Source organism: Carcharhinus amblyrhynchos, chromosome 3 (genome assembly GCF_965287045.1).
Source record: "Carcharhinus amblyrhynchos chromosome 3, sCarAmb.v2.hapA, whole genome shotgun sequence".
Taxonomy (NCBI): domain Eukaryota; kingdom Metazoa; phylum Chordata; class Chondrichthyes; order Carcharhiniformes; family Carcharhinidae; genus Carcharhinus; species Carcharhinus amblyrhynchos.
In genome coordinates, this window is record NC_137326.1 from 111,328,536 (window position 1) to 111,355,264 (window position 26,729).

The 26,729-nt window shown below is 41.8% G+C and overlaps 1 protein-coding gene across 10 annotated transcripts in view; it reads left to right on the top strand.

Moving 5' to 3' along the window:
* mcf2l2 (MCF.2 cell line derived transforming sequence-like 2) overlaps positions 1-26,729 on the top strand; it is a 313,022-nt gene that overhangs the window by 84,549 nt on the left and 201,744 nt on the right. For all 10 annotated transcript variants that reach the window (XR_013886328.1, XM_080185718.1, XM_080185715.1 and 7 more), the window contains exons 2-3: positions 1,501-1,584; positions 21,619-21,733. Coding sequence is in view for 9 of the 10 variants with exons in the window: in XM_080185718.1 (XP_080041844.1) it covers positions 1,501-1,584; positions 21,619-21,733 (199 nt within the window). In the remaining variant the exon portion in view is untranslated. The remainder of the gene's footprint in view (positions 1-1,500; positions 1,585-21,618; positions 21,734-26,729) is intronic.

Genomic DNA, 26,729 nt, shown 5'->3' on the forward strand with positions numbered 1-26,729 from the left:
CAGGGTAAAGAATGGCCACAAAGAGGAGATATTCACAACCAAAGAATGACCTTTATGTCACACACAGCCACTGGAGGGAAAAGGGAGCCATAGATTCTGATAGTCTTGTAATGAAAATATGGGTATGCAGGATGTTACAAGGAAGGCAAATGGAGCCTTTGCCTTTATTGCAAAGGGTCTTGAATATAGAAATAGATAAGTATTGTTACAATTATATAAGGCATTGGTGAGACCACACTTGGAGTAATGTGTTCAGTTTTGGCCATCTTCTTTGAGGAAGGATGTGGTGGCACTGGAGGTGGTTCAGAAGAGGTTCACTAGATTGATTCCAGATTTGAAGGGGCTGTCTTATGAGGAGCGGTTGAGGAGCTTGGGCTTGTACTTGCTGGAGTACAGAAGAATGAGGGGGGATTTGATTGAGGTATATAAAATACTCAACGGGATCGATAAAGTAAATGTTAACCAAACGTTCCCTCTTCGAGAACAGTCTAGGGCAAGTCTAGTTGTAGAGTAAGAAGCGGGAGTTTGAAGACAGCAATACTTCTCACAGACAGTTGTGAATCTATGGAACTCACTGCCCCAGAATGCAGTGGATGCAGAATCAATCAATGGATTCAAGAAAGAGATAGATAAATATTTGGCCACTAGGCAAAGTGGTATTATCATTAAACAATTAATCTGGAAACTCAACTGGAGACCTGGGTTCAAATCCTGCCATGACAGTGGTGGAATTTGAATTCGAGAAAAAATATCTGGAATTAAGAATCTACTGATGACTATGAAATCATTGTCGATTATTGGGGAAAAACCCATCTGGTTCACTAATATCCTTTAGGGAAGAAAATCTGTCATCCTTACCTGGTCTGGCATATATATGACTCCAGATCTACAGCAATGTGGTTGACTCTCAATTGCCCTCCAAGGGCAACTGGGGGATGGGCGATAAATGCTGGCTAGCCAGTGATGCCTATGTCCCATCAATTAATTTTTAAAAAATTGATTAAAAGTGGGATAAAGGGCTATGGGGAAAAAACAGGGAAGTGGAGTTAGGATGGGATGGAGATCAGCCATGATCATATAGAATGGCGGAGCGGACTCAAAGGGCTAAATTGTCTACTTATGCTCCTCCTAATTCCTATGTTCCTAAAAGATGTTTTGTCTGAAAACAAAACATTTAGTACAATCTGATTGAAAAATTAAAGTACGTTTTTGATCAGAGAACAGCAGCCCAGGCTCAGCTGATTTACTCGCTGCACATATTCTTCAACTTTGAAAGCACACTGAATATGTACCAAGTATGTGTGCTGAAAGCAGTGAGATTTTCTTTCCAAAATATCAGAACACTTTTGAGTAATAAGATAGCCCCCTAACTGAAACCTAAGTAGTGTCTTGGGAATTTTTTGTTGTCTTTGATGCCTGAACATTTCTCTTACTTGACAATGTAACTCTGTCTCAGTTCTGAACTTGACTCACTATGAATTGGACTTACTCTCTCCACAGATGAGATCATGCAACAGGAAATCAGACCCTTGTTAGCGGTTGATATCGTTGAACAGTTACAGAAGCAATTTGCTATCCTATCGGGTAGGAAAATTAGCTTTATTTTCTTCTTTCGTGTTGTTGGTGTTGTCTGAACACGATCAAAAAGTTTTTTAGTTCTGAATTTGATGGTTAATGCAGTTCAGTGCTACAGGCAGTCAGCTAAACTCATGATCTGCTTGGTCTCATGTCTAACGAGCAACCCTCGCAGAAAAAGATATCTATGTTGTAGTTACCTAAAATAATGCTGAATGGTACTCAATAGAGAATTTCAATGATTTTGCAATTCTTCTCCAGTTTTCCCATTTTATGCTTTAAGCTTCTTTAACTGTTAACTATGTGTTAAAAGAAAGACAGTAAGATTTTCATTTACATAATGGGGTGAATTTTTCTGTTCCACCCGCCGTGGGAATTGGAGCAGGGTGAGGGGCGGACAATGCAAAGGTCCATTGACCTCGGATGAGATTTTCCAGGTTGGGGGTGAGCATGGCTGGAAAATCCCACCCCATGTCTTTCACAATCTCAGAACAACGTGAAGTGCTTTACAGTCATGAATTTATTTTTATTGGTTTAGTCACGGTTGATAATGTCGTGAACAGAGCAGAAACTTGACGCCATCCAGGAAAAAGCAGCCCACTTGATTGGCATCTCATCCACCACCTTTAAATGTTCGGTCATGCCACCACAGTGGCAGCCGTGTGCCTCATGTACAAGATAATACTTTAGAAACTCATTGTGTATCAATTAACATCATCTTCCAAATCCGCAATCACCCGCTACCATCTAGCAGGTCAAAGGCACTAAAAGCATGGGATCGCCACCAGCTACAAGTCCTTTCCAAACCATATATCTTCCTGACTTGGAATGATATCACTGTTCCTTCACTGTCACTCGGTCAAAACCTGCAACACCATACCTACCAGTATTGTGGGTTTGCCTACACCAGATGGACTGTAACAATTCAAGAAGATGACTCACCACCATCCTCTGAAGGGCAATTAGGAATGAGTAATAAACACTGGTCTTGTCAGCGATGCCTACGACCCATAAAAGGAAAAAAAAGAGATAACTTGCTGGCCCACAAACAGCAATAGGATCATTTGTTTCTTACTTATGGTTGAGGGGTAAATATTTTGCAGGACACAAGGGAGAATGCCCCTTCTCTTATTTGAAATAGTGTCATGGCACCTTGTACATTTACCCGAGAAGACAAATTTGGTTCAATGTATCATCTAATAGACAGCTGAAAACTCTAGATTTACTCCTAAAAATAGCTGTGGTTCTGGTAATATGAACATTCTACTCATAACATCATGCTTTTACGGATACGATTTTCTGGCCATTTGATCAGTGGAGCAGGAGATTCAACATCTCTCAGTCGCCATCCACTATTCCATTAGGGAGAGGTCACCGAGGCTCTGTATCACAAAGGGTTTCTGATTTTATGCTGTCTAATCAGAGGAAAGCAAGATTGCCTTGATTCTGTTGCAGCTGCATTTGAGACACCATGACAAAACAGAGAAACAACCACTGGGTCACAAGGGCTATTGTTTGATGAAATGTCCCCCCATACATAATCCCTACACATGTGACAGTACTGCTCCATCATCACTGTCTTCGTGTTCTTCCATCTCCTGCTCTCCACTACTACCTGGCCAGCTTGCAGTTCTCTGGAAGGGAAAAGGCACAAGATGATGATGCCAGGAGAGAAGAAGGGAATGCAAGAGGAACATGTATACAGCATCTGCAGCTAGTTAAGCAGAAAAGGTTGTGGGATGAAGGGGATGTTGGATGTGAGGAAGATTAGGTATGAGGATACTGTGGCTCCAGTGAAGATAACCACCACCTCATCCACTGGAGTAGTCACATGCAGCCATGCTTGACCTCAACATTGCTTAGCTTCTGATGCCTCCAGTTATGCATCACCATGAACTGCAAAAGAGAGGGAAATGCATCAGCGAGTGTGAGATAGGTCAGAACTCTATCACCTCTCTCACCACGGAATTAGAGCAGGCAAGGGTCTGACAAGGGAAATCTTCATTGAACTTGGGTGGAAATTTCCAGTCTCACCCGAGCAAAGCCGTAAAATCCCATCCATAATCTGAATAGATGGCAGTGTGTATAAACTCTGAGCCTTCTCGCGGTGCTACGGTCAAGAGGGTGATGAAGCTATGAATGTTAGCTATGAGTCATGATTGTTGGATATGATGTGGTGATGTCGGTGTTGGGCTCGGGTAGACACAGTAAGAAGTCTCACAACATCAGGTTGAAGTTCAACAGGCTTATTTGGTAGCACGAGTTTTCAGAGTGCTGCCCCTCCAGGCACTCAGTTGATGAAGGAGCAGCGCTCCGAAAGCTAGTGCTACCAATAAACCTGTTGGACTTTAACATGATGTTGTGAGACGTCTCACCATGATTATTGGAGATTGGTGAAAGGGTATGGTATATTGAGCAGTGTGCGAAGTTAATGGAATAATTGGTGGGGTATGGTATTTGAAGATACATTGACCTTGTCCATTTATGTGAGGGCATTGAACTTCTTGGAGAATTGTATCAGGTCTTCTCAACCAGAATCAACCGCCACTGCTCTCTGGGCCCATTGCTTTTGCAAAGTTTGTTTAGCGAGCCTCCTGTTGTGGATGGGGACACATCTCTTAAAGTTACAGTTGAAGTTTATTTATTAATCACAAGTAAGGCTTAAATTAACATTGCAATGAAGTTACTGTGAAATTCTCCTAGTTGCCACAGTCCAGTGCCTATTCAGGTCAATGCACCTAACCAGCATGTCTTTCAGAATGTGGGAGGAAACTGGAGCACTCAGAAGAAACCCACGCAGACCTGGGGAGAACGTGCAGACTCCACACAGACAATGACCCAAGCCGGGTATCAAACCCAGGTCCCTGGCACTGTGAGGGAGCAGTGCTAACCACTGTGCCGCTGTGCTGCCCCACCCCCTCGCCAGCTCTTGCAGCAAGGCTTCCAGTTGAGAGTTGGGGAATCTTGGAGGCCACTCTAAACCATGTTATTACATTCCTGTGCCTTTTCCAGATATTGTATAATGACTTCCAGTACAGTGCAGCTGCAAGTACAGTGCAGTCTCTCAATGTGCTTGGTGCCTTCCCCAAAGAGCTTTCTCCATTCTGATGAGTCACAATCCCAGGACTCTCATGGGTCGGCAGGGATGCTTTGAGGACATCCCTAACGTGTTTCCACTATCCTCCTGGGAGTCTCTTGCTGTGACTGAGTTCCAAGGAAAGCAGGTGCTTTGGGAGATAGGAGTCAGGATTTGAACCCAAGTTTGTATTGTCAGCAAATTAATAATTGCGTCAGGGCAGTCCCAGCATCTGTTCTGTAAACACACACAAAAAAATGCATGCTAAATATGAACCAAAGAAAATATTAAGAAAAGAGGTTTGTTGTAAGAAGTAGGTGGCACTGGATCCAGCAAAAAGGGGATGTGATTAAAGTAGCATAGAGGAACTACTTCTGGAGAAACCAGAATTTTCCATAATATTATTTGATGATAATGTTCAGCAGAGTTTTTTAGTTGGGTAGGGAAATTGGGAGTAGGGTAAGAATTCCAGAGTGTGAGATCTAAGCAGCTTGTTTTAAAGTGAAAGGGAGAAAGTATGCATAAGTGTCTGAGAAAACTGGAGCGGTTGAGGGATGGGTATTGCTCATGGAAGTTACCCTGAGAGAGAGGGCAGGCCAGTCAGGAATTTAAACACAGAAGGGAATTTTTAAAATTAGAGGTGTGGTGGGACACAAGGACAATGTAAGTGGGTGAAGGTAGAGATGTTGGGTGAATGGGGCTTGGCATGGCGTAAAATGAGTACACAGAGTTTTGGATAAGCTGACACGCGTGAAAGGTGGAGATTTGAATAAAGATGCTAGTCAGGAGAGAATGAGATTAGTCAAGTTGTGGAGGTGACAAAGGCTTTGCTGATTCTCTGCAGCTGAGGAAGAGATGGGGGAGTTACAGAGACAGAAATAAGTAGTCATTCCAATGGATAATTCATGGGGTCGGAAGTTTAGCTGAGAGTCCAAACAAATAGAGTTTTGGTTCTGCCAGGGCCATTCAACTCCTGACTTCATTGCATTCTTGGTCCAAATGCAGACAAGAGCTGAACTCAGGAGGAGATGTGAGACTGACTGCTTTTGACATCAAGGCAGCATTTGACCAAGAGTGGCATAAAGGAGCCTGGCAAAATTCAAGTCAGTGATAATCGGGTAGGGCCTGTGGGGGGAGACACTCATCACTGGTTGGAGTCATATCTAGTACAAAGGAAGATGATTGTGATTGTTGGAAGCCATCAGATCAGGAGTTCCTCAGGGTAATGTCCTAGACCCAAACATCTTCAGCTGCTGCATCAACCTTTTTTCAATCATAAGGTGAGAATTAGGGTTATTTGATTGTACAATATTGAATACCATTTGCAAATCCTCAGTTACTGAAACAATTGGTACCAATATGCAGCAAGTCCTGAACAATATTCAGTATGGGCTGATGTGATAAGTAGCATTCACATCACACAAATGCCAGTCAGTGACCATCCTTAACTAGAAAGAACCTAACTACTTATCTTTGGCATTCAATGGCATTAGCATTGCTGAATCCCCCACTATCAAATCTTTGGGGTTACCATTGACCAGAAGCTGAACTGGACCAACCATATAATAACTGTGGCTACAAGAGCAGATTAGAGTCTGGGGATTCTAAGGCAATTAACTCACTTCCTGATAGCTAAAACCTGTCCACTATCTTTAAGGAACAAGTGCAGAGGCTGATGGAATGTTCCCCACTTGCCTGCATGAGTGCAGCTCCAACAACACTCAAGATGCTCAACATCCATTTGATAGGCACTCCATTCATCTACTTACACTTACACTCTCTCCACCGCCAATGCACAACAACAGCAGAGACTATCATATACAAGATGCACTGCAGAAATTTACCAAGGCTCCTTTGACAGCAGCTATCAAACTTCATATTTTATAGTTAAATTTAAATTTTATAGTTATTCTGTAAAAACCACTCTTGATTTTGAACGTCGACCAAATCTCGGTTCAGCCTCAAAAGGAGAATAGCCCCAGCTTCTCCATATAAGTGGAGAAGGGTAATGACTGCAGTTGCATGAGAACATCACTACTCACAAGTTCTCTCCAATTTTCACACCGTTCTGATTTGGAACTGTATTGCTGTTCCTTCACTGTCTTGGGATCAAATTCCTGGGATGTCTTTTCCAGCAGTCTTGTGGAGATACCTACACCAGGTGGACTGCCGCAGGTCAAGAAAGCATCTCTTCACCACCTTGTCAGAGCTAGTGAAGGATGGGCAGCAAATACTGACCTTCTCAGTCACACCCACATCCCGTGGAAAGATTTAAAAATTCCAATTGCAAAAATCCGTATTGTTGTGCGGGTACTGGGAGCTGACTGTCCTTTTATTTTTAACATTTACTTTCAACAGCTTCTGTAGGATGACTAAAGGCAATAAAGCAGATATTGTAAACTAATACAATTCAACAGAGATTGCTGGGAGCCAGTTTTCAAAACAGAGACAAAAATAAGCAGAAACAAATGTCAAAATTTATACGTGTCAGAACTTAAACATGTTAGACCTTTATCCCACATAGAAAAAAACAATTTTGTAACCTTGCCAACTTCCCACATTTGTCAATCTGTAAAATGCATTACATAGAATCATAGACTCCCTACTGGTGCAGAAGAACCCACTGAGTCTGCACCAACTCTCTGACAGAGTATGTTACACAAGCCTGTGCCCTACCCTATCCCTGTAACCTCACACATTTCCCATGGCCAATCTACCTAACCAACTCATCTTTCGGGGCATTCAGGGGCAATTTAGCATGGTCAATCCATCTAACCTGCACATCTTGTGGGAGGAAACTGGAGCACCTGAGGTAACCTGTGCAGACACGGGGAGAACGTACAAACTCCACACCGACAATCACCCAAGGCCAGAATTGAATCTAGGTCCTTGGCGCTGTGAAGCAGCAGTACTAACCACTGTGCTACTGTGCTGTCCTCAGAGGTGTTTGGAATTTGTGGGATTGGGATGGCATGGGAGAAGTGGGAAGGAGGAAATGCCATCAAAAGGACAGCATGGGAAGGATGGATTGGCATGGAATAAAGGTGCCAGGAAAGAAATGGCATCAGTGGTGGATGCAACAATGAAATGAATATTGACAGCAAATATCTTGCAAGTCTCTGTTAGTTTTGTAAGAATCTTTCCAGGAGTTCTGAGGTTAGAATTAAACACAAAATAAATATTCATGAATGAAGTGATTAATTTTGTATTTTGATTGATGTTTATTATTAGTCCCATTTTCTAAGCTTGTGTGATCTCTCTGCTTCAGAACCCTATTTTTCACTTGACAAGACGTATACAAAGCATTTCCATTATTCGTCTGTGGAACTGTTTCCACAGATGGTGCAGCATTTTGAATATCATCTTTTTTACAGTAGCTATTATCTCTACAGATGGTGTTGTCCATGAATTAGAAAATACCATCAAAGTGTGCGATTTCTAGGATGCTTGTGCTGCTGGTGACCGAAGGAAAATCAGGAATAGGCAGTCTGTAATGTGGAATACTTAAAAAAAAATAACAACTTTCCTCTTATTGACGTTTGACTGATTGCCTGTTTCTGATTTATGTATTGCCTTGAACACTGGACATTCACATTCACTCGGGGTGAAATAATTCCTGCAGATTAATGTGAAAGAATGCTCAGTGGCATCAGTTACGCCATTGGATCTTCTCAAATGGGCAGCACCATGGTCAACACGGTGGCACAGTGTTTAGCGCTGCTGCCTCACAGCTCCAAGGAGCTGGGTCCAATTCCGGCCTTGGGTGACTGTCTGTGTCTGGAGTTTGCAAGTTCTCTCTGTAACTGTGTGTGGTTCCTCCAGATGTTCCAGTTTCCTACCACAGTCTAAAGATGTGCAGGTTAGATGGATTGGCCAGGCTAAATTGCCCTTCAATGTCCCAGGATGTGAAGGTTGGAGGAATTAGCAGGGTAAATATGTGAGATTACAGGGATGCCCTGTCTGAGAGTTGGTGCAGGCTCGATGGGCCGAATGGCCTCCTTCTGCACTGTAGGGTTTCTGTGATTCTATCTGATAATACTTAGAAAAGCAGCCAGCATAATTAAGGACCTCACACACCCCACACATACACTCTTCAGCCTTCTTCCATCGGGAAAAAGAGACAAAAGTCTGAGATCACGTACCAACCAACTCAAGAACAGTTTCTTCCCTGCCGCCATCCGACTTTTGAATGGACTGACCATATCTTAACCTGATCTTTCTCTACACCCTAGCTGTGACTGTAACATTATATTTTGTACTGTCTCCTTTCCTTTTCCCCTATGTACTCTATGAACGGCGTGTTTTGTCTGTATAGCATGCAAAAATCAATACTTTTTTCACTGTATCCCAATACATATGACAATAATAAATCAATCAAATCAATAAATCTTAAAATGAATTTAGTTCCTTTCCTTTGTTTTAGAATCAATTTCCTATATTAATCTTGCAAGAAGTCATCGGATTCGATTTTGTACTGAGTGGCAAGGGAACAACACAGGCCTATCACTACACTCTCACTACATGCTCAGTTACCCACAGACTTTCTGTGGAATTTTTGACTGGATCTAACATTCTGATGCATTGGAGGGAATCTGGGATCTGTATGAACATCTGTATGGCAAGCAAATAGGAATCTCCTTTGCCAATCAGATTGGAAAATCTTTAATGATCGACACAGGATCTGAACAAGGGTGTGTCAGTTGGAATATTGAATTCTATGTCAAATCAACGTAGAAAGCATATTAGATAAAAACAGATCTGATTATGAGAGGGAAAAATAACAGGAAGAAAAGATTTTTAAGAAGTTTCATTTACACTTCTTTTATTTTCTACATCTCCAACAGTAATTAAAACCTGAATCAGACATAACACTAGCAAAAGTTAATTTTCAATGCCAGAGGGGTTGTTTGACAGTAGTTAAGATTTATCATGCCATTTAAAAAAAAATTCATTTTATATTGGGTAAGCCCAGCAACTTCATGTTGCTCAAGGTATTTGTATGGCGAGTCACGTTATGAGATACCACTATATTTTTGTTTCTTCATTTATGGGATGCGGGCATTGCTAGTTAGGCCAGCATTTATTCCACACGCCTAATTGCTCTTGAGAAGGTGATGGTGAGCTGCCTTCCTGAAGCACTGTTGTATAGGTACACCCATGGTGCTGTTAGAGAGGGAATTCCAGGATTTTGACACAGAGACAGGGAATGGTGATATATTTGCAAGTCAGAGTGGTGAGTGGCTTGGAGGGGAACTGCTGCCCTTGTTGTTCTGGAATGGAAGGTTCTGCATGAGGAGCCTTGGCGAGTATCTGAAGTGCATCTTTTAGGTGGTACACATTACTGTCACTGTTTTTTGGTGGAGCGAGTGAATGTTTGTGGATGGTACCAATCCAGGAGGTTGTTTTGTCCTGGTGTTAATATTCTTGTATATTGTTGGAGCTGCACTCACTCAAGCAACTGTAAAATATTCCATCACAGTCCTGAAATTGTGCCTTGTAGGTGGTAGATAGGCTTTGGGGAATCAGTAGATGAGTTACTCACTGCAGTCTGCTGACCTGCTCTTGAAGACACAGTATTTATGTGGCTAGCTCTGTTTTTGGCTGATGGTAACCCCACAATGTTGATAGTGGGGGATTCAGTGATGGTAATGCCATTGAAAGTCAAAGGTACAATGATTAGGTTCTCTCTTTTTTGAGATAGGATGGTAGCACAATCCTATTATCACTGGACCCATTATTCAGAGACCCAGGATAATGTTCTGGGCAACTGGGGTTCAAATCCCACCACGGAAGATGGTGGAATTTAAGTATGATAGAAAAACATCTGGAATTATAGGTCTAACAATGACCATGAAACCATTGTTGTTTGTCGTAAAAACCCATTCCATTCAGGGAGGATACCTGATGTCCTTACCAGGTGTGGCCTACATGTGACTTCTGACCCATAGCAATGCCCTCTGAAATGGCCCAGCAAAGCTGTCGAGGTCAACTAGGATAGCAACAGATGGGCAATAAATGCTGACCTAGCCAGCAATGCCCAAATTCCATTAAATGAATGAAAAAAAATGTTACTTGCCACTTATCAGCCCAAGCTTGAATATTGTCCAAGTCTTGTTCTATTTGGACAAGGACTGCTTCAGTATCTGGGGAATCACACATGATGTTGAGCATCAGTAAATATCCCCATTTCTGACCTCATGATAGAAGGAAGGTCAATGATGAAGCAGCTGAAGAAGATTGGGCTATGACTCTGAGGAACTCCTGTAGTGATATTCTGGAACTGAGTTTTTTTTACCTCTAACAACAACAACCATTTTCCTTTGTGTTGGGTATAACTCCAAGCGGCAGAGAGTTTCATTCGCCCTCGATTCCCATTGACTTAAGTTTAGCTAGGGCTCCTGGATTCCACATTCAGTGAAATGCTAGTTGATGTTAAGGGCAGTCACTCTCACCTCACCTCTGGAGATCAGTCCTTTTGAATAAATGCTGCAATGAGGTTAGCAGTGGAACCCAAACTGAGTGTCAGCGAGTAGGTTATTGTGGAGTAAATGCTGCTTGATAGCTCAGTTGATGGCTCCTTCCATCACATTACTGATGATAGAGGGTAGACTAATGAGGCAGTAATTGGCCGGGTTGGACTTGTTCTGGTTTGTGTGTACAGGAGATACTGTTGCTTTTGAAGTAACAGTTTGTCTTGGGCAGAAAATTCCAGTTTATCATGTTTAACTTGGCATGAGATTGTTAAATTTGGCTGATTTGCACATAAATAGTTGGTGAGTGCCATTAGTTTACCACAGCATTTAGCAGTTTCTTTACAATGTGATAATACTTTAGTTGCTTTTAGAAGAGCAACAATCAAGATAGCAGAAGTATTTCATGACAGACAGTAAATATTTGATGGTAAATATTCGTCATGGAGTTCAGTTACGAGTGGTGTGCCTCAGGGATCTGTTTTGGGGCCACTGCTGTTTGTAATTTTTCTTAATGATCTGGATGAGGGTATAGTTGGGTGGATTAGTAAATTTGCTGATGACACCAAAGTCGGAGGTGTGGTAGATTGTGAGGAAGGGTGTCGTAGTTTGCAGGGTGACTTAGACAGGTTGCAGAGCTGGGCCGAGAGGTGGCGGATGGAGTGTAATGCGGAGAAGTGTGAGGTAATTCACTTTGGTAGGAATAACAGGTGTGTTGAGTATAGGGCTAACGGGAGGACTCTGAATAGTGTGGATGAACAGAGGGATCTAGGTGTATGTGTACATAGATCCCTGAAAGTAGGGAATCAAGTAGATAAGGTTGTTAAGAAGGCATACGGTGTCTTGGCATTTATTGGTAGGGGGATTGAATTTAGGAGTCGCAGCGTCATGATGCAACTGTACACAACTCTGGTGCGGCCGCACTTGGAGTATTGTGTGCAGTTCTGGTCCCCACATTATAGGAAGGATGTGGAGGCTTTGGAGAGGGTGCAGAGGAGGTTTACCAGGATGTTGCCTGGTATGGAGGGGAGGTCCTATGAGGAGAGACTGAGGGATTTGGGGTTGTTTTCGCTAGAAAGAAGGCGGCTAAGAGGGGATCTTATTGAAACATATAAGATGATTAGAGGTTTAGATAGGGTGGATAGGGATAGCCTTTTTCCTTGGATGGAGAAAGCTAGCATGAGGGGGCATGGCTTTAAATTAAGGAGGGGCAGTTATAGAACATAGAACATTACAGCGCAGAACAGGCCCTTCGGCCCACGATGTTGCGCCGACCAGTTAAAAAACAATGACCCACTAACCTAAACCAATCCCTTTTCGTCCATAAACCTATCCACGGATCTCTTAAACGCCCCCAAACTAGGCGCATTTACAACCGCAGCAGGCAGGGCATTCCAATCCCTCACCACCCTCTGGGTAAAGAACCTACCCCTGACATCCGTCCTATAACTACCCCCCTTTAATTTAAAGCCATGCCCCCTTGTGCTAGCTTTCTCCATCCGAGGAAAAAGGCTATCACTGTCCACCCTATCTAAACCTCTAATCATCTTATACGTTTCAATAAGATCCCCTCTTAGCCGCCTTCTTTCCAGCGAAAACAACCCCAAATCCCTCAGTGTCTCCTCATAGGACCTCCCCTCCATACCAGGCAACATCCTGGTAAACCTCCTCTGCACCCTCTCCAAAGCCTCCACATCCTTCCTGTAATGTGGGGACCAGAACTGCACACAGTACTCCAAGTGCGGCCGCACCAGAGTTGTGTACAGTTGCAACATGACGCTGCGACTCCTAAATTCAATCCCCCTACCAATAAACGCCAAGACACCGTATGCCTTCTTAACAACCCTATCTACTTGATTCCCAACTTTCAGGGATCTATGTACACATACACCTAGATCCCTCTGTTCATCCACACTATTCAGAGTCCTCCTGTTAGCCCTATACTCAACACATCTGTTATTCCTACCAAAGTGAATTACCTCACACTTCTCCGCATTACACTCCATCCGCCACCTCTTGGCCCAGCTCTGCAACCTGTCCAAGTCTTCCTGCAAACTATGACACCCTTCCTCACAATCTACCACACCTCCGACTTTGGTGTCATCAGCAAATTTACTAATCCACCCAACTATACCCTCATCCAGATCATTAATAAAAATTACAAACAGCAGTGGCCCCAAAACAGATCCCTGAGGCACACCACTCGTAACCGAACTCCATGACGAATATTTACCATCAACCGCTACCCTCTGTCTCCTATCTGCTAGCCAATTCCTGATCCAATTTCCTAGATTACCCTCAATCCCATACATCTGCATTTTCTGCAGAAGCCTACCATGGTGAACCTTATCAAACGCCTTACTGAAATCCATATATACGTCAACTGCCTTACCCCCATCCACCTCTTTGGTCACTTTTTCAAAAAACTCAATAAGGTTAGTAAGGCACGACCTACCCGCTACAAAACCATGCTGACTATCTCCAATCAATTCTTTACTCTCCAAATAACTATAAATCCTATCCCTAATAATTTTTTCTAAAACCTTGCCCACAACAGAAGTGAGACTCACCGGCCTATAATTCCCGGGGAAGTCTCTGTTCCCCTTCTTAAACAATGGGACAACATTCGCTAACCTCCAATCTTCCGGTACTATACCAGAGGCCAACGACGACCTGAAGATCAGAGCCAGAGGCTCTGCAATCACTTCTCTTGCCTCCCAGAGAATCCTAGGGTAAATCCCATCCGGACCAGGGGACTTATCTATTTTCAATCCCTCAAGAATATCCAGCACATCCTCCTTATCAACTGTAATACTGTCTATTCTACTCCCCTGCAACCCAGTGTCCTCCTCAGCTATATTCTTGTCCCCCTGCGTGAACACCGAAGACCGAAGAGGACGGATGTCAGGGGTAGGTTCTTTACCCAGAGGGTGGTGAGGGATTGGAATGCCCTGCCTGCTGCAGTTGTAAATGCGCCTAGTTTGGGGGCGTTTACGAGATCCGTGGATAGGTTTATGGATGAAAAGGGATTGGTTTAGGTTAGAGGGTCATTGTTTTTTAACTGGTCGGCGCAACATCGTGGGCCGAAGGGCCTGTTCTGCGCTGTAATGTTCTATGTTCTATGACAGTGGAAAAGGAAGAATAAGAGAATGTATTAATATTATCAGGTCATCAAACTGTCGATAATGATGAAAAAAGCTTTCTGCTACATCGGACCACAAGAGGGCAGCAAACTCCCACTCTCAAGAAATTTATCTTAACATAAGCAATGTGATATAATTAGCACATCAGTATGTGGATATACACTAGCACGTCATTTTTAAATTGCATCCACTGGAACGATCTTTCTCGGTGATTGATGCAAACCTAACCCCTTTCTCTGTTATAAACTTTGCTTTTGGGTGAGCCTGTTATTGATTCAATACCAGAGTAAACCTTAAACTGGGAAAGTTAAAGCCAGCGAAAGGGTGTTGTGGTGGGACGGTTGCAGCGATGTAGTAATAATGTGACATTTAACGAAGGTTCTGCTGTTACTCTTTGCTGTTGTTGCAAACACGGGACAGCCTCCCTCATGTGCAACAACAAATTGCACGAATAAAGCACCTTTAATGTAATACAACATCCCAAGGTGCTGCAGAGGAGCATTAGAAAACAAACTTTGACGGCAAGCCATATAAGGCAACATTAGGGCAGATGGCCACAATCTTAGTCGAAGCGTTAGTTTTAAGAAGCATTCTAAAGGAAGGAAGAGAGGCGGAGAGGCATAGAGAGGGAATTCCAGAGGTTAAGGACCCGACAGATCCAGGCACACCTATCAATGGGGAGTGATCAAAATTGATAATAACACCAAGGTCAAGAACTAGATGAGTGCCAGTGGAGGATTGTAGGGCTGGATTACAGAGATAGAGGGGAGGATCTGACTATGAGGATGAGAATTTTAAAATAGAAGCATTGTTCAACTGGGAGTCAGAGTAGTTTTGTGAGCTCAGTAATGTAACAGTGTGAGTAAGGACGGAGACAGCAGAGGTATGCATTAGACCAAGTTTACAGAAGTGCAAGAATGTGGGATGCCATCCTGGGGTATGCTGCAGTGGTCAAATTGAAAGGTAACAAAGTTTATTAATTTATTCACCAGTGTCACAAGTAGGCTTACATTAACACTGCAATTAAGTTACTGTGAAAATCCCCTAGTGACCACACGCTAACACCTGTTCGGGTACACTGAGGGAGAATTTAGCATGGCCAATGCATCTAACCAGCATGTCTTTCGAATGTGGGGAGAAAGCAGAGCGTTCGGAGGAAACTCACGCAGACACAGGGAAGATGTGCAGACTCTGCAGTCAATGACCCAAGCTGGGAATTGAACCCAGGTCCCTGGTACTGTGAGGCAGCAATACTAACCATTGTACCACCATGCATGTGAGTGGAAAATCACTTCTCACAAATTTGATTGAGTTTTTTGAAGGGGCAACGAAGAAGGTAGATGAGGGCAGTGCAGTTGATGTTGTCTACATGGACTTTAGCAAGGCCTTTGACAAGGTACCACATGTTGGGTGGTTGCATAAGGTTAAATCTTACAGGATCCAGGGTGAGGTAGTTAAATGGATACAAAATTGGCTTACCAACAGAAGACGAAGGGTGATTGTAGAGGGTTGATTTTCAAACTGGAGACCTGTGACAGTTGGGTGCCTCTGGGATTGGTGCTGGTTACACTGTTATTTGTCATTTATGTTAATGATTTGGATGAGAATTCAAGAAGCATAGTTACTAATTTTGCAGAAGACACCAAGATTGGTGCCATAGTGGACAGTGAAGAAGGTTATCTAGGGATCCTGACCAATTGAGCCTCTGGGATGACAAATGGCAAATGGAGTTTAATTAAGATAAATGTGAACTGATGCATTTAGGTAGATTGAACCAGGGCAGGTCTTACTCAGTTAATGGTAGGTCATTGGGGTGAATTATAAAACAAAGAGCTCTAGGGGTACATGTTCATAGCGCCTTGAAAGTGGAGTCACAGGTGGGCAGGGTGATGAAGAAGGCTTTCGGCATGCTTGGTTTCATTGATCAAAACATTGAATACAGGAGTTGGGTTGTCTTGTTGAAGCTGTACAAGATATTGGTAAAGCCACATTTGGAATACTGTGTACAGTTCTGGTCTTCCTATTACAGAAAGGATATTATTAAACTAGAAAAAGCGCAGAAAAGATTTACTAGGATGCTATCGGGATGTAATGGATTGAGTTATAAGGAGAGGCTGAATAGACTGGGACTCTTTTTTTCGGGAGCATAGGAGGCTTTGGGGTGAACTTATAGAAGTCTATAAAATAACGAGGGACGTAGATAAGGTAGATAGTCAATATCTTTTCCCAGAGCTAGGGGAGTCTAAAACTAGAGTATGCAGAAGGCAATTTCCCTACCAGCAGGGTCACGTTAAAGCTTCATTCCATGGTTTACTAACATTCTCTCTCTGGCAGTCCCTCAAAATGAGGAGGTTGCTTGCTTTGAGTACTGCAAGCATCCTTCTCACTGACAAGATCTTGCACATGAAATGTTTTAACGCAGGGGCGTGGTAGGCTGTTCTGCAGGAACAACATGGTTCTGACTGGCTAGGAAACTCTGCTGCTCTTACTGCCTGCTATTGGTATATTGCAAAGATTTACACGTTATAATGGCATCTTTTGTGGCCATCAAGTCCTGGGACGGGACTGCCCTGCCACGCCGTGCTTCCCAGGCCATTTAAATTGCCATTTCCTTGGGCAGGACATAATATCCCACCAGGCGGGAAGGAGCTGTAAAATCCTGGCCCTGGGGATAGGACTTGACCCCAGGGCTTCTGGCTCAAAATAGGGGACATTGTGCACTGTGCCACAAGACCTCCTGTTCATGCTAATAATTTGCTACATGTTTATCCAGAATGAATTTGACTTCCCGGTTATTTAGAAATTGTGAACCAAAACAGGTATTATCAGGTTACTGCATATATTACAGGCAGGTATTATATTTCAGAGATATCAAATGGCAGGTTTTAAATGAGCACTTTGCGTCAAGCTTATTTTAATTTGTATGATTTGAAGTAGCTTGAAAGTGGCATCAAGAAGTTGCAATGATTATTTTTTGCAATGTGTAGTTCGTGCATTTTTCCTGAATTGTCAACCATAGCAACAGCTGTCCACTTCTCTCGTAGCAACGGGAAGTCCGCATGTAGGAAATCCTTTAACCATCTGGACGTATGTCGGGAATGAATCCTAGCTCTGGGAGATTCACCTTCATCGACATAAATTGCATGGCTCAGGACAGTAAAAATAGAAATCTGCATTTGGAAGCCGAAGTATGAGCTCTAAGGATTGCCTGGAATGTGGACAAGTGCTTCCCACTGTAGGCATGTCATGATGGCAGCTTGAAGCTGCTTTTCCACCACCACAACACATAAAATCATTGAATCCCTACAGTCCCTGATTTACAGCTATTGCTGGGAAATTACTGGTGTCCTCCACAGTGAACTCCAATTCAAAATATCTATTTAATTCATCTGCTGAAGCCCTACTTTCCATTTCCAATTCCCCCCCCAGAATTTTCTGTAGGGCCAATCCTCACCTTGATAAATCATTCCTTATTTAAATATCTATAAAAACTCATTATCTTTTTTTGTATCACTTTCACTCATAACCTAGCTTTTCCTTCCTTATCAATCTTTTTGTCACTCTTTGATCTTTATATTCTTTCCAGTCTCCTGCTCTGCCACTTGTCTTTGCACTAACATATGCTTTTTCTTTAAATTTAATGCTTTATCTAACTTTTTTAGTTGACCATATATGATTGGATCCTTCCTTTGCAATTTTTCTTTCTCATTGGAATGTGTCTATTCTGTGCCTTGTGAAATATCCCTTTAATGCTGGGAACCTCTGAGCTCGTTCATGGCTGGGATTCTCCAGTGCCGCTGCAGTGAATAGAGCTTTGGCTGGGCGCCAAATTCTCCATTCTTGCGGGGGCAGAGCGAATGAGATTGGTGAATGTCTGCCACTGAACCTCTATTGTTTTATCCCTTTAGCACATTTTCCAATCACTCTATCTAGCTTCATAATCCATAACCACTCCAAGATGCACTTGAGATTACCAACCATAACAAGTCCAAAGATGTGCGGGTTAGATTGATTGGCCATGCTAAAAATTGCCCCTTAGAGTCCTCCGGTCCGTAGGTTAGAGGGATTAGTGGATAAATATGTAGGGATATGAGGCTGGGGCCTGGGTGGGAATGTGGTCAGTGCAGACTCGATGGGCCAAATGGCCTTTTTCTGCACTGTAGGGTTTCTATGATTCTATGAAGTCCATTGCTAAGGTGATTATGGAAATGGTAATCATTAACAGCCGATTTACATGAGAGGGGATTTAAAATACAACACAACAGGTCTGAAATGAACTAGTTATACAGGCCCAAAGCAGGAACTGGCATCAAGTTACTCAAATATTTGAATACGATTGTAACAAAGAATGTTCTACCTATTCCACGTAAAGATTTACATAATTAGAATTCACATGAGTCCCATCTCATTATCCTTATTTGGAGGAAGTGAGAAGTGACAAAAACTTTTTCAACCAACAAATCTCAAATTTCTTTCTGTTTCATTGACCTGAGATGTTAATTTTTTTATCGCTTCCCAGACACTGACAGACCTGCTGAGTACTTACACAATTTTCCATCTTTAATTTCAAACCTGTCCTCATCTGATTTGGAGTACTGAGGGACAGGTTTAAGATAACAACAAATATGCATTTTACCTCAGTACAATTGACAACAAGTGATATATATACTTGTTATGGTTCAGGTTAGAAACTTCAAAGTGTTTTATAAAGTCCGCCGGAATCATAAGTTCTGCATTTTGAATTTGGCTAGGATAAACATAAGATGGTTCACTTCAGGTATGATTCAAGTGACCCACTACGGGGCTTTTATCAAACAAAGTTTATTTAAGAATGTAGGTAACATGTATAGTAAGAAAATTAGCAAGTACTTTTACCAATTACAAACAATAACAAGACAACCATGATAATGTATTAGCCTTAGGATAGCCAACAACACCACCTCCACAATCATCCTCAACACGTGTCCCACAAGGCTGTGCTCACAGCCCCCTACTATACTCCTTATACACCTATGAGTGGTGGCCAAATTCCACTCCAATTCAATTTTCAAGTTCGCTGATGACACCACAGTAGTGGGGCAGATTTCAGATAATGATGAGACAGAATACAGGAATGAGAGAGAGAATCTGATGAACTGGTGCAGCAAGAATAATCTCTCTCTCAATGTCAACAAAATGAAGGAGATTGTCATTGAATTCAGGAAGTGTAAAGAAGAACATGCCCCTGTCTACATCAATGGGGATGAAGTAGGAAGAGTCAAGAATTTCATGTTTTTAGATGTCCAGATCACCAACAAGCTGTCTTGGTCCTCCCATGCCGACACTATAGCTAAGAAAGCCCACTAACGCCTCTACTTTCTCAGAAGACTAAGGAAATTTGGCATGTCAGTTATGACTCTCACCAACTTTTACAGATGCACCATAGAAAGCATTCTTTCTGGTTGTATCACAGCTTGGTATGGCTCCTACTCTGCCCAAGACTGCAAAAGAACTACAAAAGGCTGTGAATGTAGCCCAATCTATCACGCAAACCAGTCTCCCATCCATTGACTTTGTCTACTCTTCCTGCTGCCTCAGCAAAGCAGCCAGCATAATCAAGAACCCCACGAACCCCGGACATTTTCTCTTGCACCTTCTTCCATCGGGAAAAAGATACAAAAGTCTGAGGTCACGTAATAACCGACTCAAGAACAGCTTCTTCCCTGCTGCTGACAGACTTTTGAATGGACTTACCTTGCATTATGTTGATCTTTCTCTGTACCCTAGCTGTGATTGTAACACTACATTCTGCATGCTCTTGTTTCCTTCTCTATGAATGGTATGTTTTTGTCTGTAAAGCACACAAGAAACAATACTTTTCACTGTATGTTAATACATGTGACAATAATAAATCAAATGAAACATGGCCATCCTCCTAACAATGCAAGATTGGAAAACTAACCCCAGAGTAAGCACAAACAACCTCATTTACCACTTAGGAAGCAATAACAGCATTCATAACTATCCCAGCAACAATGACATCACTGAAGCTATGAGCTGCAGAAACCATGTTTTTTAAAAAAAACTTTCTTAAAGATACACTGATGTCACACACTCTGGCTGCTCAGGTTGCTCTCCTATGTTTACATGTTTCAAAACATGTACCATCAGCGAAAGCTACCACCATGAAAAGCAATTTCTCCCATGGCTTTGCCACTCTACTGGGCAGATCTTGAAATCAGTTACCACGGGAGTAACGTTTGCAAAAACAGGCAAGATCTGATTTGGTGTCCATCAGTGCAAAAGCTGGGCTATTTTTTTAATTACGTGAAAACATTGAGACAGAATTTTCAATTTTCATCATTTATTGCAATGTCCATCCCTCCACTTTTTGAATTAATCTGGCATGGTGTTGGCATGAAGGTTCAATCGTTTTCCTTTTACGCTGCAGACATCAAAGCTTCTACTTTGCTCCCTGCATTTGCTGAAGAAGACTCACATTTGGTATGCTTTTTCTATTTTTTTTCTGAGATGTGGGTATCGTTGGACAGGTCAGCATTGACTGATCATCCCTAATTGCCCTTGAGAAGGTGGTGGTGAGTTACTTTCTTGAACTGCTGTAGTCCGTGTAGTGTAGGTGTGCCTACAGTGCTGTTAGTTGTGGAGTTCCAAGATTTTGGCCCAGCGACAGTGAAGGAACAGTTACGTATACCCAGGTTTGTAAAGGAACAGCCAGGTGATGGTGTTCCCATATGTATGCTGTCCTTGTCATTCTAGATGGAAGTGGTCATGGATTTGGGAGGTGCTGTCTAAGGAGACTTGGTGAGTCACTGGTTTATAGCTGTCCACTGTCACTTAGTATTATGTCAAGTTGATAGTCTTTATGGGTGAACCTAGAGGGTGAGTGGTGCCAGGATGTTCAACCATGGGAGGATATTTTAGCTGAATCAAATCATGTGTTCCCAGCAAGTGTCCACGAAATAGCAACCCTGGCTATTTTCTCACATCATTCAGGGAGGCTGAGTGCACCACTGAGGTTCCTGCTGTGAATAGCTGATGGGATCCAGACGATAGCCAGAACATGCTTCATATTTGAAGCACAATACAATGCATGCTAGAAATTTGAAATCAAAGAGGAAGTGCTGGGTATAGTCAGAGGTCCAGGCAGATTTTATTTTCAAATTTCCAGCATCATCAGCGTTTTGCTTTTGTACCTGGTCTGTATGGTTCAGTGTTGTGCCACACATTTACCAAAGTCAGTGGGAAAATGTTAATAGTTGTTTCACTCTGTACTATTTGTAAATGTTATTACTGTGAATCATTGCAGATTTTTCACTCCTTTAATTACCTTCTACATCCAATAACTTTAACACAGGGGGACGAAGCGGAGATGGTGCGCCAATCATCACTTTCCCAGAACACACGGCCTTTGGCGATCTTTCTGAAGAAGATTTTCTGAATGTTGTAACATATTTGACCAGCATTCCAAGGTGAGCTGTGCTTCTGCTGCTGTCAAATTTAACTGCAAACTTTGTATTTTATTCCACATTAAATCATAAGACATAATTAATACATTTTTCATTAGAGTACAAGTGCATTCAATTTATGTCTATGGTTCTTGGCTACACAAGTTTGGGGCTTTCCATTTTGGAAGTTTATATCAAAGCAGGATTGGGAAAATATCCATGGAATGAAAAGTTCACTGGAAAATCCTGCAAATAATATTTGTACTTGTCATTTCCACGTGCATTGTGACAGCAATTTCACATTCAAAACATTCCACTCAAATGGAACGAATGCTGCTTTCATCCTATTTGCACCTGTTTTATCTCATTTTCCTATCTTGTTATTTAAATGCTATCTTACAGCAATTTTGCAGATGAAGAGTGGACATAGTTGATGGGTAGGAATTTCTTTGTTGCCAGGAGGCACTGCAAAGTCACTTCAGGCAGGAGAATATAAATACAGGCCAGAGTTTTCCAGTCTTGCACGCCCTGATACTGCTGCCAGCGAGAACGGAGAATTTGGCACTCAGCCACATCTCCATTCACAGCAGCGGGACTGGAGAATCCCAAGCATGGGCAAGATTGGAGGATCCTGGCTTGTGTGAGGAGAAGATAGAAGACATTCTCTTTACAAACATTGGCAGAATTTGTGTGACATTATAAATGTAGGCATAGGAAGTTCCAGTGGAAAAAGCTGATGCAAATTATGGGAAAAGGTATCTACAGCTTTGGAGATAAGGGCTGAAACTTTCCGGCCGTACATGTTGGCGACATTCTGTAATGAGCTCTAAATTCTCTGTCCTTACTTGTAGTGGCAGTGGGACGTAAACGGCTTGAACATTCCAGCCAAGAATTTCACATAAAGCCAAAACTTTAACATATTGATATTTAATGCAATCTTTTATCAGCTTATACCCCTCAAAATTTCTTTATATTTAATAATCCAGTTTTAGAGGAAAGAGAGTTAACTAAATGAAATCATGGTAACTATTATCAAATCCTCATGTTTTTAATAACATCCTATTTTTAAAAATATAATTGAGTTATTAATCCCCAAAAGCTATGGGCCATTCTTCCAGGGATGGCGAACTGATGTATGAGGAGAGATTGACTAGGTTATGATTGTTTTCGCTTGAGTTCAGATGAATGAGGAGGGATTTCATAGAGACTTATAAAATCATAACAGGATTAGACAGGGTAGATGCAGGGAGGATGTTCCCAGTGGTGGGGGAGTCCAAAACTGAGGGTCACAGTCTGAGGATTCAGGGTAGACCATTTAGGATGGAAGTGAGGAGATATTTCTTCACCCAGAGAGTGGTGAACCTGTGGAATTCATTACCACAGGAAGTAGCTGATGCCAAAACATTGAATATATTCAAGAGGCAGCTGGATATAGTGCTTGGAATGAATGGGATCAAAGGTTAATGGAAAAAAAGCAGGATTAGGCTACTGAGTTGGATGATCAGTTGTGATCATAATAAATGGTGGCGCAGGCTCATAGGGCCAAATGGCCTCCTCCTGTTCCTATCTTCTATGTTTCTATATTTCAAACGTTTTGTAAAGATCGAGTATTCCATAAAAAGGTCTATCCTGTTTGTGTTTATAGTTTTCACACTAACATTCAAGAGCTTTGTGATAATATGATGTGGAATGAAAATCTGTTGACATTTCTTGCAATGACATTAAAGGGAACAATAACTATGTAATTATTAAAATTCTGTTTTCATACTGTGACAGAATCACATTGCTTAATTCATTATTAATCTGAAAATGTTCAGAGCTTGCAGATATACCCTTGTAAGATGAAAAATAGAACTGTCCTTAACTTTTAGATTTGTTTCAGTTAACTATGATGGTTAATTAAAACAAAAATATATCTTTTATTACGGAACTAGTATGATGTACCTTCATACATACTGATTGATCACATAAAGAATAATTTCTCCATCTGAAGAGAGATGATAACCTCTAATGTTTCAAACAACAGGATATTGATCCAGAAGGAATTCTTCTAGTGTAGGCAATAAAAATATAACAAAACTTACTCCAAGTTATAAATCAAAGAAAAGATTTAATAACAAAACTTCATTACTCCAAATTTGAGGCTTCACCCTGGGCCATTCTGAGCACTTTAACAATTCCCAGCAGGTTCTTATTTATACTGAGTCAGCTAATCATCCCATCATTCTGTCATTGGTTATATGGTTTACTGTGTCAGTTGACCCTTACAGCTTGTTACCATTGGTCACATTACAATAGATCCAATATTATCACTGGTTACAGCCTAACAGAGGATTTTATTACTAGATCAGACAATTGTCAATTGTAAGTGCCAAGGGTAGAGGTATTGCTGTACCTGACTATGAATAATTAAATAAATTGGAAGAGAGAACTAAATTTGGGTGAAGAATGTGGGAGAAGCGACCACAATATGATAAGGTTTAGATGCTGATTCTCTTTAATGCTAGATTAAACACCAGTGAGTCCATGGGGCCTAGGTTTCCTTTCACTGGATCTCCTCACAGATTACGTACAAACACCTGGATTACACAGCCAAAATGGTGAGATGTGATTTGATATATTTGCTGACATGGAGGGTAAGCGCCAGCATAAACAGGTTTGAGCTGAATGGCTTGTTTCCATGAAGTAGCTTCTCAGAATCACAGCATTGGTACGATGCAGAAGGAGACTATTTTGGCTAATTGTGTCTGCTCCAGCTAAATAAGCAACTTGCCTAGTTCTACTCTCCTGCCTTCTCCCCGTAACCCTGCATATTATTCCCTTTCAGTTAATAGTCTAATTCCCCTTTGAATGCCTCAGTTGAGCCTGCCTCCACCATACTCTCAGGCAGTGCCTTCCAGACCCTCACCATTCGCTGCATGAAAAGGGTTTTCTTCACATCACTATTGTTTCTCCAACTAATAACTTAAATGTTGCATGCAAATATTAGAAAAACTGTGAAAGATCCCAAACATATTGTGTTGAAATTTTTATAGACTTGGCATTTTTAAATTGAAAAGAAGCATTCACCAGACAGGAGAAATTTCCTGATGATTGCAATTTGTCAGCAGGTTTCCTGATGATTGCAATTTGTCAGCAGGTTTGTCAGTGAAGCAGGCAGTGCTGTAAAACTAGCATCACACATTAGGGCAAGTAAGAAATAGTTTGGAGTTAGTACAGTGTAATCTTTTGCACTGCGTCAACACCTCATGTTTAATTGAAAAAAAATGTAGACAACTGTGTGCACTTGAAGGAGTTGATCCCATACCAGAGCACTGGTGCACACACGATGTTGAGGTTTGAAGGTATAAAAAGAAATTCAGGCAGCCCCATGCAATGTCAGCTCAATTTCCATTGATAGGAAACAGCTGACTATCTGCCAGTTCTTTTCTATTGCCTATTCTAGAAGATTTGTCCTAAGCATCAAAAATTGCAGCAACAAATGCAAACTGATTGATGGCAGTCTGTGCATGGGCTTTCAGCAGAAATAACTAGAACTTTGCCTCTTCCCATTCAGCAGCAAATGAGATTTATCATTCGAACTGGATATCTGCTCAGTCTGCTGTTTAAAATGCAGAAAAAGCTGCACAATATTTGAATCAGCATCTGTAAAGAGGAAAAAGGAGCTGATACTTAGGGTTTAAGATCCTTCCTCAGAACGAAATTTTGAAGGTTAATTAATTCCCTTTGGCAGATAGGAGAGAAAAAATTACAAACCAGAGGGAATGTTAAATAATACGCTAATATTCCTGCATAACTTATATAATCACTGAGAAAAGGGAAATGTAATTTGTATGGCTTCACAATTCATAAGGGCCCAGTGGTTAGCACTACTGCTTCACAGCTCCAGGGACCCAGGTTTGATTTCTGGCTTGGGTCACTGTCAGTGTGGAGTTTGTATATTCTCCCTGTGTCTGCTTGGGTTTCTTCCGAGTGCTTCAGTTTCCTCCCACAGTCCACAAAGATGTGTGGGTTAGGTAGATTGGTCATGGTAAATTGCCCCTTAGTATCAGGGGGACTAGCTAGGGTAAATGCTAGGGGCTATGGAGATAAGGCCTGGGTGGGACTGTGGTTGGTGCAGACTTGATGGGCCGAATGGCCTCCACCTGCCCTGTAGGATTCTATAACAACACAACTGCTAGCCAAACCAGAATCTGAATTGAACTATGACCGCAGTCATTTAGTTTTCTTCTGAGGCTTCCCCATTTAATTATTTATTTTAATTACACCAGGAAATGATATCACTGGAGTAGAGATCTTGAATTTGGTCATACAATAAAATTCTAATAAAGGGTTTTTTTTTAACAGATCTGAATAAAATCAAAGATAGAAGCCTTGCAGAGACACAAACAATGTCTTAATAATAGGCTCCGCCCGCCCCCCCCCCCCCCCCCCACTTTCAAATAATAAACATACTTTTAATCAGTTACAGGACCAACACAAACACGTGCTTTATGGATGCCTTCCGGTTAAAAGGTTGGTCTCTTATTGTAAGCTTATGTTGGGAATCATTGGATCCTTTTTCTTGAAGAGATCTTGCTGGAGGCAATAGTCTTTTGGTCAAACCATGCATTTACATGCTAACTGTTTACAAAGATTAAACAAGACCAAGACACAGCTGGAGATGATCTTTGAGATGCTTCACACTCATCTTCTCTCATTGGGTGACACCAGTATGACATAGCTTTTTACTCACATGCTCAGTGGTCATTGTAAGTGTTATCCCTTATTTTATACCTCCCTGACTCCTTATCCCCATACTATTACACACACATTATCCTGTATCCCCATACTGTTACACACACATTCTCTTTTATTCCCATATATTACACACACATTCTCTTTTACCCCCATTATATTACACACACGTTCTCCTATATCCCCATACTATTATGCAAACATTTTAATTTACTCCCATATTATTACACACATTCCCCTTTATCGCCAAACTATTACACACACACTCCCCTTTATTCCCATT